At 34.8% G+C, this 15,087-nt stretch overlaps 2 protein-coding genes across 2 annotated transcripts; both read left to right on the top strand.

Moving 5' to 3' along the window:
* The first annotated feature begins 203 nt into the window (after positions 1-203).
* On the top strand, positions 204-3,569 carry LOC117909954 (probable LRR receptor-like serine/threonine-protein kinase At3g47570). Its single transcript, XM_034823998.1, has 2 exons — positions 204-2,869; positions 2,965-3,569. Exons 1-2 carry the CDS (start codon positions 208-210, stop codon positions 3,381-3,383), a joined length of 3,081 nt encoding a protein of 1,026 aa, XP_034679889.1. The 5' UTR covers positions 204-207; the 3' UTR covers positions 3,384-3,569.
* A 3,679-nt stretch (positions 3,570-7,248) lies between these two features.
* On the top strand, positions 7,249-10,110 carry LOC117909960 (disease resistance protein RPP2B-like). Its single transcript, XM_034824006.1, has 5 exons — positions 7,249-7,683; positions 7,901-8,124; positions 8,269-8,299; positions 8,391-9,509; positions 9,661-10,110. Exons 1-5 carry the CDS (start codon positions 7,249-7,251, stop codon positions 10,108-10,110), a joined length of 2,259 nt encoding a protein of 752 aa, XP_034679897.1.
* Positions 10,111-15,087: the final 4,977 nt, after the last annotated feature.

Genomic DNA, 15,087 nt, shown 5'->3' with positions numbered 1-15,087 from the left:
AGCCTTCAGCATAAGATGAGGCTGAAGTCGTTGAAAATTTCTATTGTGTGCCATGGAAAATCTGTTCGCTTTTCAGATTTATTACATATATGTGATCGCTTTTATATATATATATATGAGTAGGGGAATATGTAGTGCTTCATCAAAATCACATCTTTTCCTCCCCTCCACGGCTCCACCCCTGCATCTTCTCCTCTTCCAAACTAAATGAAACCAGCATACATGGGTTTCATTTTAACTCTTCACTATGCTCTTTTTGCCATTCTTCTGTCCTCCCTAAGCTCGTTTCGTACTGTGTGTTCAGCTTCCTTGAGCGTTAACACCGACAAGGAGGCATTGCTTTCATTTAAATATCATTTGAGCAGCGAATCCTCGGATACTCTTTCTTCATGGAATGTTAACAACTCCAGCCCATGTAACTGGACTGGTGTTTTATGCAACGAGTCCAGGGATAGGGTCATTGGCCTTGATCTCTCAGGCTTTGGGCTAACAGGCACCATAAGCCCGCATATTGGGAATCTCTCCTTCCTTAGCTCTCTTGAGCTACAAGATAACCAATTGACAGGAACCATTCCTGATCAGGTTGGTGACCTTTCCCGCTTGAGCGTCTTGAACATGAGCTCTAACCACATCACAGGTGCGATACCACTCAACATAACTATGTGTTTAGAGCTCGAGATCCTGGACTTGAAGGAAAATAAAATCTCGGGTACAATTCCTGCAGAGCTCGGCCGTCTCAGAAATTTGGAAATCCTCAAACTGGGTAGCAATCAGCTTGTTGGTGATATTCCTCCTTCTATCAGCAACCTTTCCTCACTGGACACGCTAAGCTTGGGCACCAACAATTTGGGTGGCAGGATTCCTGATGATTTGGATCGCCTTCAGAATTTGAAAGTACTCGATCTAACCATTAATCAGCTGGAGGGCACTGTCCCTTCATCCATATACAACATTACTTCGCTGGTTAATTTGGCTGTGGCGTCCAACAACCTCTGGGGCGAAATTCCTAGTGATGTTGGAGATAGGCTTCCAAACCTTCTCATCTTCAATTTCTGCATCAATAAATTCACTGGTGGAATTCCTGGATCTTTGCACAATCTCACCAACATTACTGTCATTCGGATGGCACACAACCTTTTGGAAGGATCAGTGCCACCAGGTCTGGGGAATCTTCCGCAGCTGCGTATGTACAATATTGGGTACAATCGGATTAAAAGCTCAGGTGATCAGGGTCTCGATTTCATTACTTCTTTGACAAACAGTACCCATCTTAACTTCCTTGCCATTGATGGCAATTTTCTGGAGGGTGTGATTCCAGAATCTATTGGTAATCTTTCTACTTCTCTCACAAGTTTACATATGGGTCAGAACAAGATCTACGGTAGTATACCACCCTCAATCAGTCATCTTAGCAGCTTGGCTTTGCTTAATTTGAGCCATAATCTTATTTCTGGTGAAATCCCACCAGAAATCGGTGAACTTGGGGAGATGCAGGAATTGTATTTGGCTTCCAATAATATCTCCGGCAGAATTCCAAGCTCCCTTGGCAATCTCCGACAATTGAGTCAGCTTGATTTATCTAGCAATAGATTGGTGGGAGGAATACCCACAACTTTTTCTAACTTCCAGAGATTACTCTCAATGGATCTATCCAATAACAGGCTCAATGAAAGCATACCCAAGGAGATTCTCGGCCTTCCCGATTTGAGCACTCTGCTGAATCTATCCAAGAACTCTCTGACTGGACCTTTGCCTCGAGAAGTTGAAGCACTCGAAAGTGTTGTCACAATTGACCTCTCTCACAACCATTTATCTGGAAGCATTCCCGAATCCATTAGCAAATGTAAGAGCTTAGAGGAATTGTTCATGGCAAACAACAATTTCTCAGGTTCTATTCCAGATACTCTGGGGGAAGTGAGGGGCTTGGAAATACTTGACCTCTCTACAAACCAACTCACTGGCTCAATACCCAGCAGTCTCCAAGAACTTCAGGCCCTTCATTTGCTAAACCTCTCTTTCAACAACCTGGAAGGAGTTGTTCCCAGCGAGGGAATCTTTAAAAATCTCTCCCGTGTTCATATCGAAGGAAACTCAAAGCTTTGCTTGAATTTGGCCTGTACGAAAGGCCATGGAAGAAGATTTGCTGTCTTTCATATTATACTTATAATCGCTTCAGCGATAGCAATATGCTTGGCAATCGGTTTGTTTACCTATCTAAAGAAAAGCAAAGCAAAGAAATTGCCGATCGCGTCGGAGTCGTATAAAGTGCTGCACCAAGTGGTCTCTTATGATGAGCTACGCATGGCAACTGGGAATTTCAACCAGCAAAATCTGATCGGGAAAGGGAGCTTCGGGTCAGTTTACAAAGGGTATCTTACAGAAGGTACTGCAGTCGCAATCAAGGTGCTTGACATCGAAAGAAATGGATCATGGAAGAGTTTCTTCGCCGAGTGTGAGGCTTTGCGGAACGTAAGGCACCGGAATCTTGTGAAGCTGATCACCTCATGCTCCAGTTTGGACTTTAAGAATGTAGAATTTCTGGCTCTGATTTATGATTTCATGCACAATGGGAGCTTGGAAGACTGGATCAAGGGAACGAGAAGGCACGCAAGTGGATGTGCGCTGAATCTCGTAGAGAGATTGAAGATAGCCATTGACGTTGCTTGCGCCTTGGATTACCTGCACCATGACTCTGAAACTCCCATCGCCCACTGTGATCTGAAGCCAAGCAACGTGCTGTTGGACAAAGACATGACCGCCAAGGTAGGGGACTTCGGGTTGGCCAGGTTACTGATGGACAGAGCGGCCGATCAACAGTCAATAGCCTCCACTCACGGTCTCAGGGGTTCCATAGGATACATACCTCCAGGTTAGCAGTAACAACTAACACACCTGATCTTTTTATTTTACACTAATAGTCATGTCGCCTGAGTTTAACACTCTCCACAAAATTGGTCAATGCAGAGTACGGACTGGGAGGGAAACCAACAACATCCGGAGATGTGTACAGCTATGGAGTTATGTTGTTAGAGATGTTTACAGGGAAAAGCCCAACCCATGAGAGTTTCCTTGGGGGACTGACCTTAGCCCAGTGGGTTCAATCAGCTTTCCCAACAAACGTAAGGCAAGTGGTGGACCCTGAGCTGCTGCTTCCCACCGGAGATCTTCAACATGAAGGACACCCAATAAGCGAGGAAGTGCAGCACGAATGTCTGATTGCTGTCATTGGGGTTGCGCTATCTTGCACCATGGACTCTTCAGATAGACGCATCAGCTCCAGAGATGCTCTCTCCCAACTCAAAACTGCAGCCAAGGCCCTTCTCAAACCGACCCTCGATGATATGGAGGAAGGAGCTGCACCCCATTGTGTTGTTGATGTATAGTGCTTTACTTGCCCATCTCTTACGCTCAACTTACAAGTGCGTGGGTATATATATATATATATATATATATATATATCATTGTGTGTAAAAACTAGAAACGATAATATAATGTGTCTTTATATACGGAAATCCAGAAATTAAGAATATATATATCATTGTGTGTAAAAACTAGAAAAGATACTATAATGTGTCTTTATATACGGAAATCCAGAAATTAAGAATATTTTTCTCATCATTTCGGAGAATCCATAAGGTTTTTAACACTTCACCATTTGAGTAGAATTTAAGGCCAGTCAGACCCAAAAAATGGTAGGCTTAAAAACTTCAGTTTCATTGGGCGTATTTCCATGGGCCAGGGCAAGGCAGGCCAATAGATTGAAATTAATTTTAAATTTATATAATAACTTATTTAATTATCAAATTTTTTTAAATTAAGTATATTTATATATTGAATAGTACCATATCAAATACATACTTTAATTCATTTGTTCAAATTAATTTTCATAAATTAAAAGTATTTAAATATATTCTTTAATTATTTTTTATAAATTATAATTTAATAATTTTTAATTTAAAAAAAATTAACTAAACCCTTATTTGACAACTACGACTTTAATTAAAAAATGAACCCTTAATTATTAACTGTGATTTTACTTAAAAAATGTAGTTTTAGTTCACAATTAAAATTTTAGTTTAAAAATAAAGATTTTAACTAAAATGATTTTTAAAAATATTTTTTAATAATATATCACCTGGGGCACCAAAGAAGCCATTTTAAATATAAATTTTAAAAAGTGGCTACATCTTACTTTTTTTTTTTTTTTTTTTTTATTTTAATAGATGGGCCATTTTGACCCAAAACTCGGCCTTTCATCCATGCTCCGAAAAGAGGGAAGTGTGAATATGCAGGGAAACAGAAAGGACAAAGAACGATGAGGAAGTTGCGGGGTTTTGATGTTTTGGTGGGGCCTTGACAGCGATAGGGCATGGGTCCTGGCAGCTTTAGATGAGCTGTTTAATTGCTAATTTATTGGCTGGTAGGGACGGCTGGTGGCAGCTACAAAGACTAGGGTCATTACGAGTGGCTGTGTTGAGGTATCGTGAATGTCTTTGGCAGCCAAAAGAGGGGCTGTATCAGAGGGTGGGACAGCTGAAGGGTGGATATTTCACAGTATTATCATTTTCAGGATGTAAGAAAAGGAATGTGGTTTTCTCTTTATGGTTATTACCAACACAAAAATAATTTTTAAACTATGAATACAAACTTCAATCATAAAAATTCAATTTTTTTCCATAAAAATTCTTTTTTGACGTAAAAGTAAAACTTGTTACAAAAGAATGTAAAAGTATTCATGCCTATTTTTCTTTAATGATAGGAGAGTTAGAGGAAAATTTAAAGAAAAGTGGGAAAAAAATGATTGAAAGCACGATAGACTTCTGTGTTTGACGCCTTTTATGTTTTTTATATCAATCATAAATATTAAAAAAATTAAATTTAAATTAAAGGTATTTTTTCAAAAGATACATTCCATAATTTCATAAAATTAAGTTTATGTTAAAAATATCTCTTCAAAAAACACTTTTTCATAATTTTTTTATTGATCATATAGTTTTAAAAAATTGAATTTATATTAAAGAAATATCATTTCTAAAATACTATAAAACCAAATTAATACTAAAGGTGTCTCTTTAAGTGACATTTTTTTATCATTTTTATATCAGTCACACAATGAAAAAATTTGAATTTACATTAAAACAGTCTATACAATTCCATAAAATTGAATTTATACTAAATATGTCTTTTGAAGAAACACTTTTCATAATTTTTATACTAGTAACTTATAAAAAAAAATTAAATTTATACTAAAAGTATCTCTTGAAGGAAAACCTTTCAATATAAATTTAATTTTATATAAATTGTGGAATGTGTCTTTTAAAAATACACTTTTAGTATAAATTCAATTATTTCAATGGATGACTGATACAAGAATTGTTGAAAGTGTCTCTTCAAGAGACACCTTTATAAATTTAATTTTTGTAAAATTGTAAAAAGTGTGTCTTAAGAAGACATCTTTAGTATAAATTCAATTTTTTTTTTTATTATGAAACTGATATCAAAACTGTGAAAAATGTTTATTTAAAAGACACTTTTTATATAAATTCAATTTTGTAGAATTATAAAAGGTGTCCCTTGAAGAGACATTTTTAATGTAAATTCAATTTTTTTTTAACTCGTGTGTTATTGATATAAAAATTGTGGAAGGTGTCTTTTGAAGAGACATCTTTAATATAAATTTAATTTTTTTGAACGTGTATTATCTATATAAAAATGATGTAAAATGTCTTTTTAAGAGACACTTTTAAAAATGACTTTAAAATTTTAATTTTAAATTCACCGTATAGTTATCAAAAAATCCCGTAACAAAAATGCTTAAATCACGGGTCAGCTACTATTATTTGGGCCCATGGCTACTATTGTCATGATCTGCGAAGGTGCAGTGATGCTTTGAGTGTGTCCATGTGGACCGATTCTATTACCCTCTCGTGTTCCTCGATGTCCCTTTTATGCTTTAGGACTTTTGCTTTTGTCTAAGATTAAGAACTTCATGCTGTGGAAAAACTAAAAAAGTGAATATCTTCTCACCTTTTCCGATTGCACTTGCATTTCCTCCATGATAATGAAACTTTGGAATTAATTTTTAGAGTTGGAATTAATTTTGTCTAGTTTAGCCTTGATGTATAGCTGCAGTCTAGCTGCCAATCTTGCAACCTTTCTTCTTCCAATTTTGCTATGGCAGGGTCTTCTACCAGTCTCTCAACATCTTCTTCTTCTTCCACCCATCAATGGACACGTGATGTCTTCCTTAGTTTTAGAGGTGCCGACACCCGCTATGGCTTTACTAACTTTCTTCACCGGGGGCTTTGTGATAGAGGGATCAATTCTTTCATGGATCTATATACAACTCCGTAAAAGCGACCAAATATCTTCAGCCCTCCTCCAGGAAATCGTAGATTCAAGGTTTTCCATCATCATTTTCTCCAGAACGTATGCTTCTTCAAGTTGGTGTTTGGATGAACTGACAAAGATTCTTGACTGCGTAAATCGATTTCTGGAAAATGAACAATGTGCCGACAAAATGTCGGTCACTGGTTTATATATCTGGATCCATTTTCTTGGATCAATCTCTTTATTTAGTTTGTTGAACAGAAAATTTAGCTAGTATTCAGCCTAGCCTTCTCATAATTTTTTCTTTTCAGTTTAAGTAGGGGGTATAGAGTAATCAAGGAACGTAGATTTAGACTACATATTAAGCTCAGCCGTAGATTACCACTTATGTAACAATTAGTTGATAATAATATTTAAATCATAGGAAAAAATACATTTTAAAAATTATAATAAATTATCTGTCGAAATGAAAATCTAATTTTCAATATGATTGTGCACTAATCCTAATGCTTATTTCCTTTACTTTAAAATCATTATATTCATAAAATGTTATTTTTTTAACATTTATCCAAACATATGAATAAGAGAGAAAAGGAAGAAGATGTCTATTTCTACTCTCCATTCCCATATACCAAACACTCCATAAAATCATTACATTCGTAAAATGTTCTGGACGATGTTGATCACGTTGATCAGATACAGGGATTAGGAGATCGTGGCAGTTATGCCACAGGAAGTCGAATTATCATAACAACCAGAAACAGGGGCTTTGCTATTGAATGGTAGTGTGGATTTCATGGTTGAACATGAGAGATTAGATGATGCAGAAAATTTTGATCTCTTTTGTTGGCATGCCTTTAAGGGTGGCCCTCCGCCAGATCATTACAGAATTCTATTGATGGGTTTTTTTTTGAATATATGAATGGGCTTCCTTTAACCGTTAGAGTGCTGGGTTCTTATCTAAATGGCAAGCCTTTAAATCTTTGGAAGGTGGCATTGGAAAATCTGAAAAGAACTCCACACCAAGAGATTATGAAAGTGCTAAGAACAAGTTATGATGGGCTAGATTTTCGTCATCAGCAATTGTTTTTAGATATAGCATGCTTCTACGAAGGGCAGGACAAAAATTTAGTTGCAAGAATATTAGAAGGTCGTGAATTCGATGATGCTATCATTATACGAGATCTTATTGACCTCTGTCTGATTTTTGAATCAAATTCGAAGCTTTGCATGCATAATTTACTACAAGAAATGGGCTGGGAAATTGTGCGTCTTGAAAGTGTTAAATTTCCTGGTGAACGGAGCAGATTGTGGTTTCATGAGGAAGTCAATGATGTGCTTACAACACATGGGGTGAGACCTAACAACCATTTTACTTGCATTACAACTGTTATGACCATAAAAGATACGTTGTCTTGTGTTCAAACATCTGTTGTCCCAAGAAAAATAGTTTTATTTTGTGAGGTTGTTCCTTTTTCTTTCTTGCAACTGTTTTTTCTTTTTAGTTTTGTTCTCTCTTTCATTTTTACATTTTACCAACATCTTATGCTATTCTCTTGATTAATTTTAGGGGTCTAGAAATGTTGAAGGCATGGTACTTGATTTGTCTGCGTTAAACGAGCTACGCTTGGAGGCCAATGCTTTTGAAAATATGTCCCTATTAAAAGTGCTCAGATTCTGTAATGCGAAAATGGATGGATGCTTGGAGTATTCATCCAAGGCAGAGTTAATTGGTTCTTCTTATGATGGTTGGAAATGGAGAGTGGATCAGATGCTAACAGCTGATAAAGTGATGTCCAATTGCACATTGCATTTAGAAGGAGATTTCATATTTCCATCCGTGAAATTAAGATCTCTCTGTTGGCATGGATGCCCGATAAAGTCTCTTCCAAAAAACTTTTATTCAACGGTTCTTATTGAGCTAAACTTGTGTTCTAGTCTGCTTGAACAACTATGGGAGGGAAACCAGGTAATTTTGTTCTATACATGCATTTTATTTTTGTTAAGTCAATGAAATGTAAATTCATTAAAGTGCCTTTCGTTCCCTTTTTTATTGACAGCCATTGGAGAATTTGAGGATCGTCAAACTTAGCCACTCCAAATATCTAACTAGGACCCCAGATTTTTCTGGAGCCCCAAATATCAGGAGGTTAATTCTGGAAGGTTGTACAAGTTTGGTTGAGGTTCACCCATCCATTGGAGCTCTCAAGGAGCTTATTTTCTTAAATTTTGAAGGCTTTGAGAACCTCAAGTATATTTCAAGCATCTCCAATATGAAATCTCTTGAAATCTTTATTCTCTCTGGCTGCTCGAAGCTAAAGCATTTTCCAGAGATTCCAGAAAAATGCGAGAGGTTGAGATATCTTTTTCTTGATGAGACTGCTCTAAGCGAACTACCCTCATCAATTGGAAATTTCAATGGGCTTGTATTGTTAAATTTGACCAATTGCAAAAAGCTTTTGTGTCTTCCACAGCGCATTTGCGGACTGATGTCTCTTAAAATTCTTACTGTTGCTGGTTGTTCAAAATTGAAGAAATTGCCTGATGAGTTGGGATGCCTGCGAAGTTTAGAAGAACTAAATGCAGATGGAAGTGGTATACAAGTGGCACCACCATCCTGTGCACTTTTGACAAAACTTCAGGTATTACCATTGGCAGAATGTTTGCAACTGCATTCTTTGTTCAATGTGGTGTTCTCCTTATGGTCATCACCAACAAGATGTGTGGCCCTAAATTTTTTGTCAAATTTATCCTGCCTGAAAACATTGATGTTAAGTGACTGTAACCTATTGGAAGATGGACTACCGGAAGATCTTAGCTTGCTATCTTCATTGGAAAGATTAGATCTGAGCAAAAACGACTTCAGTACTGTACCTACTTGCTTACGTGGACTTTCTCAGCTCAAGCGTCTCTTCCTTATGCACTGCAGTAAGCTGCAATCAGTGGGGGAGGGGGAGCTTCCATTAAGTATTGAAGGAGTATGGGCGGATCATTGCTCTTCCTTGGAAACCTTTTCATTTCCATTAAGTGCATTTGAATTCAACAATATGGGCCATTTCATTTTCACATTTTCTGGTTGCTTCAAACTAGTGAAAAATGAGCGTAGTGATGCTGTGGTGGGAGATATCGTACAAGCGATCAAGGCTGCTGCATTGGTACGGAAATTCATGGATGGACATGTTGGTTTCCCTTTCCGTCTGTGTGATTATTTGTTTGCATATGCTAAGTGGTCTTAAAATATAATTTATATCATGTTAATCATTTGAGTGAATTTTACAAAATATTAGAATTCTAAATGGTAGATTGCTTTTTTATGTTTTCATGATGCAGGATTACAGTCGTCCACGTAATTCCTTTCAAGCTATTGTTCCTGGGAATAGCATTCCAGAGTGGTTTGTCTGTCAGAGCGTGGGGTCTTCAGTAACAGGACAGCTGCCCATGCATGATTGGCACAATATGGCGTTGATGGGACTGGCTGCTTGTGTTGTTTTTAATGTCGATGCCAGCTTAGACTTGTGTTATTTACAAATTTCTGTATGTTTTGGAACGTACCGGTTTTCTGATAACGTGTTTTCCACACTGGTTCAAATGGAAGGTGGCCTTGTGTGGTTTGTGTATCAATCACTTGCTCGACTGAAGGAAAGTGGCTGGCCCTACTCAGATTTCTCTCTTCCTGTGACGGTCTCATTTTCTCTCGGTCACTGCAGTTCGTCTTTGGTGGGTGTGGTGAAAAAGTGTGGGTTTCGTCTCGTACATGTGGAAGGGGGTAGAATTTTGTGATGGGGTTGATGGAGACTACATTTCTGATGCCATGGTTCCTGACATTTTTGACTGACACAGGAACCCCATCCATGAGGAAGTGGGTAAGGTATGCTTCTTGCAATGTTTTTTATCGATCCATTAAGAGCCCGTTTGATAATGATTTTAGGAAACGCTTTTAATATTTATAATACTTGAAAAATTTTATCATTCAATTGTTAAAAATGATAAAAACACTTTCTAAAATCACTCCTAAACGCACTCTAAGTAACCTGATTCTTAATTTTTAGATTATTTCATTATAATAATTTTAGGACAGTTTTTCCTGTTATTGATAGAGTTCTATACCTAAGTTCTTCAATTACAGATCTCTCCTTGGTTAATAATTCAACTGTTCATAATTAGTTGATTAATTTGGGAAACTAATGTTAAATAATGTGTTTTTAATTAGCTTTATTTAAATAGTTATTTTAATGGAAATGAGTTTGATTTAATTTCTTAAAAATCTGGAAAACAAAAAAAAAACCTTTTTTTAGATTGCAACGCTTCTTTAGTGTGTATTAAAGTGTTTACAGAAAAAACTTTTTGTTGAGATTATTTTAAGTTGAATCATTTCATTTTAGTGTATTGAAAATTTATTTAATATTTGTTTGTTGTTAATGTAGGATATTATTGCAAGTGAAGGTGGTTCTCCTTAAGGAAGGCTGTCCGAGATTTATGAAATTTCCATTAAGGTAACGACTTCCTTTTAATTGTCACCCTTTACCGTTGTTAGTACCGTTTTATGTCTCTCTTTTTATATAAGTTTCATTTCATTTCATTGTGGTGATAATGGGAGATTTATCGCTTTCCAAGTATTTTATGTGATTGAATCTGCATTGAACTATATTTTTGTGTTGTAATGTTTGCCTTTTTAGTATGAGCTAATTAAACAAATAGAATGAAATCAAAGAATTAGTTTAAGCTTGAATAAAGTTTGTTTTATTCGATGGAGTATGTTGGCATGGTACGATGAAAAACACAAACGATACATAAAAAGTTGATTAATGGAAATGAAAAATCAAGAAAAAAAAATACTAGGGTAAGATGTTCTGTAATTAAGAAAAAAATACAGTAGTTATGGCATACCATATCAATCTCAAATTCTATTAACATAGTTTTTAATGTTTGATTATTTGAATATTCTTTATCTATGTTGATTACAATGTTGTACACATTCAAATCTATGTTGATTACAATGTTCTCAACATTCAAATATTAATTTTGTTAGTTTTTGAAGGAAAATGGAAAAAAAAATTAATTGTCGCACATAACCATACATCTGTTAACTAAAAACCAAAAAAAGCCCTTCAATCTAACAAAAATGTCATTTTTTATAATGATTCTTTTTATATGAAATAAAATGTAGCTTTGGTCGATTGAAAAAGTAAAATGTTTCTAATACAATAATATTTTCATTCTTGTGACATCTAATTCCAAATTTTTTAAAATTTATTGGCTTTTGTTGTTCTTGTTCAATTTTTATGGTAACCCTCGTTTATAAAAGCTCATACCTAGAGAAAATATACTCCTAATAGCAAACAATATAGAAATCTTTTAAGAATCGTTTACCTGAATATAGAAAATAAATGAACTACTTGAGTTATAACTATTCTATTTGACTTTTAGAAATTAAATCAAATTCTATTTTTTTGAGACTACCTCAGTTTAATTTTACTTTCCCAGAGTATAGGTAAGAGCTGTTTAAAGACATTCCTGGGCAAGAACAATGAAATGCCATATTAGTTTTGTGGGATTTTTGAAATTAAGAGAAATTTTGAGAACAAATAGAGGGGTCCTAACATTCAGCTGATACAGAAGGGTACAGAAAGAAATGTGTTTTGAGTTTGGCTTGTTAGACCTCATTTGAATGGGAAATATGTTTAAATTATCTTTTCTATATCACTTTTTTTAGTGTGATAATGAAGTGTTAGACATGACTGAGTACCTCTTGTGTTAGACTTGATTTTTGGGATGCAGTTTGGTTGCATGCTAGGGTGTTGTTTTAGGTTTTGTGGCATTATGAGGCTTGTTTCAATGTGAACCTATGTAATGTCAATTGTTAAGATCCTTGAGTACTTGGTTCAAAGGATTCCTAGTCAAAGAATGATTTCCAAGTGAATGTTTAAAATGTAATTGTTCACATACTTGGTTCCGAGAAGGTTTCTCTTTTTTCTTATCTCTACCACGGGGTTTTGGATTTAGGAAGCTCAACTATTACAAGTTGTCTTGATAGATCAAAAGCGAAGTATGTTGTTTTGGGGTATGTTTTATCTAACATTTTTAGAAATTATGCATCCATGCATGGTATATATATATATATATATATATATATATATATATATATATAGATAGATAGATAGATAGATAGATAAACATCTTTTATTAGAATTTTTCATCTGAATGTTGATTAAAGATTTCAAATGATAAGTGGCTTAAAAAATTATATATATATATTTGGTAGGGTGCACCAAATCTTAGTTCAATGGGTTATTGAGTTAGATTGTTTTGACATGTATTGATACTTGGGTTTATTAACATAAATATGGCTGTGAAATGTTCTATGGTTTAACTCTAAATGTTGATTTCTGCTGAACTGCGAGATGATCCAAAGTGTTGGAATTCATTTCCTAAGACTGTTAGATACTAATTTTCTGATGTTAAGTTGATGCCGGTGTATGTGGGTTATTATATAATGTTGGTGTTTCATAATGCATGTTATATGCCTTTTTGGTTGCACCAGCACACTCTTCAATCACATTTTATATGATGACTTGTTTGTAGATTGTATATTGGTCATAATATTTATGAAATTGATGGCACATTTTTCCTTTCTTCTAGTTGTCATTAGATTTTTAGGGGTTTCCACAACATTGTTTTGAGTTATAGTTGCATATCTTGTTTAGATGTGTTCGAATAAGTAATTTCCATGGACTCAACAATTAAAATGACATCATTGTGAAAAAAGTATTTAGAATCTTTACTCTTTCTAGGGTATAGGTTTGAAAAACAAGCTTGATTAGCTTGGAGCATTGCTACTCTCATAGATTGAAATTGTTTAGTTTGTTAGTTTTGATATTGCACCATACTCATGGAATTGCTTAGGCCATGTTTGCTCTTTCTTTCGTTTATTGTTTCTTCAAAAACTTTCATTTGAATTGGTTTTGAATGGTGAACATTGTCGGATTTTTGTCAGTTTCTTTGTTAACTTTTGCGAATCTCCTTACAATCAGTTTGCTCTTGTTTTTTACTTTTGCTAATCTCAACAAAAGACAAATTTAAAGGTTGAGGTCACTACAATTAGTTTGCTCTTGCTTTTAACTTTTGCTAATCTCGATAAAAGATCAATTTAAGGGTTGAGGTTGCTACTATTAAGGTTATCCCTTTCTCTCTCCCTTTCATTCCTCCCTCTCACTATTATTCTATGATTAATTTATAATTAATTTAGCCAACATTGAATACAATTTTTCCTTTCTAGGTTGAATTATGCTTTTTTAAAGACATGAGCTTGTTTGTGCATTCCATTTTGAATGCAAATGATAAAGTAATGTTGATTTTCTTATGTTTGTTTGGCCTTTGTCTTTGTCAGGATTCTCATCGTCTCTTGCTCCGGTGAAAGTTTGATGAAGCAATATTGATCGTGATGTGTTGGTCTAAAGATTTGAACCCATTAACACTATTATCTCTCCTCTCATGTGTGTTTGCATTATATATTTCTTAGTAATAAGTATAAAGGTTTGAGGTGTAGAAATCTCTTCTTGAACTAATTGAAATGAGCTTCATTCAGATTTGTAAAGATGGAATATCCTATGTTTATATTATTTTAGGGGGGACTTGTTTGTTGGGTCATGTTAAAGTTTTCATGTATATTATTGTTTTTTCTAATGTCATGTTTAAACTTGGGGAACATTTGTGTAGCTTGAAATTTCTAAATCGCATATGCAATCTCTTAACCCTAGAATTTGAAGGAAGTGGGAACTTTGTGATGCCTAGAAGCTTTCTTTCCACCACCGTGGCTCACAACAAATCATGAGCTAATTACAAACATATAGAGCATACCAACTTGTGTCAAGAGATAGCAAGACTCGAAATCTTGCAATTTTTCATGATAGTGCAAATGAGTGTGATGGAATAATAGGGTTTAGGTGGCAACAAAGATGGGAAGGCCTATTATTGATATAATTAGTAAGCCTATATGTGGACTTTGCCACTTTTTGTTTGTTTTATCTTTAAAGGGAAAAACAAAATAGGAAAGAAAAATCCTAAATATGACTCCCATAAGAAAAGTAGAGCTGTGAAAAATTGAGTTTGAGTTTGAAAAATTGAGTTTGGGTTTGGGGATTAGGTTACCTATTGGGAAGATACGATGATAGATTGTAGCACTCTTTTAAGTCCTAAGAATTAGGTCTTTACTAATTAAGTTAAAGTAAATGTGGCAATTGATAAATTAAACATGGATACCAAAATAATATTAATATAGAAATACTCAGATGAACAAGAAAGGCAAGGTGTGTACGTGGTGAGCTAATTGTTTAATGGAAAACAAAAGTTAGTAAATAAATATAGAATAATCACATGTGTCACAAATTAAAGGAAGTTAGTCAAGCATAGCAATCAATCAATCAATGAGAAAATTCCATGTGTTGGGTTCCACCAAAGCCTGATTTATTTTTATATGAATTAATTCTATAAAATCTATTATTTGGAATTCTAGAATTTGATTTATGCTTATTTTAAAAACATTTAAAAATCAAGGAAAATGTGAAATGTTGTTTGCTGGAAAGAAAATGGGAACAAAATTTATTAAAATTTGACTTTTATTAAAGTCGTATTTTTAGTGACCTAAAAACTCTAAGGAAGAATGAGAAATTGTAGAACTAAAATTATTTTGAAAACAAGTTTTGAAGGCATGCATGAAGCTATAGAGGATGAGACACATGGGCTTTGAAAAAGGACACA

This window comes from Vitis riparia, unplaced genomic scaffold, assembly GCF_004353265.1.
Source record: "Vitis riparia cultivar Riparia Gloire de Montpellier isolate 1030 unplaced genomic scaffold, EGFV_Vit.rip_1.0 scaffold504_pilon_pilon, whole genome shotgun sequence".
NCBI classification, from domain to species: domain Eukaryota; kingdom Viridiplantae; phylum Streptophyta; class Magnoliopsida; order Vitales; family Vitaceae; genus Vitis; species Vitis riparia.
This window is presented reverse-complemented; position numbering and strand designations above follow the sequence as displayed.

What these genes read in the sequence shown, in the direction of transcription:
- LOC117909954 (XM_034823998.1), top strand. Translation starts at nt 208, where the DNA reads ATGAAACCAGCATACATGGGTTTCATTTTAACTCTTCACTATGCTCTT. An exon ending in CATAGGATACATACCTCCAG is followed by an intron (nt 2,870 to 2,964) that starts GTTAGCAGTAAC and finishes TGGTCAATGCAG; the next exon opens with AGTACGGACTGGGAGGGAAA.
- LOC117909960 (XM_034824006.1), top strand. Translation starts at nt 7,249, where the DNA reads ATGAATGGGCTTCCTTTAACCGTTAGAGTGCTGGGTTCTTATCTAAAT. An exon ending in ATGTGCTTACAACACATGGG is followed by an intron (nt 7,684 to 7,900) that starts GTGAGACCTAAC and finishes GATTAATTTTAG; the next exon opens with GGGTCTAGAAATGTTGAAGG. An exon ending in AACTATGGGAGGGAAACCAG is followed by an intron (nt 8,300 to 8,390) that starts GTAATTTTGTTC and finishes TTTTATTGACAG; the next exon opens with CCATTGGAGAATTTGAGGAT.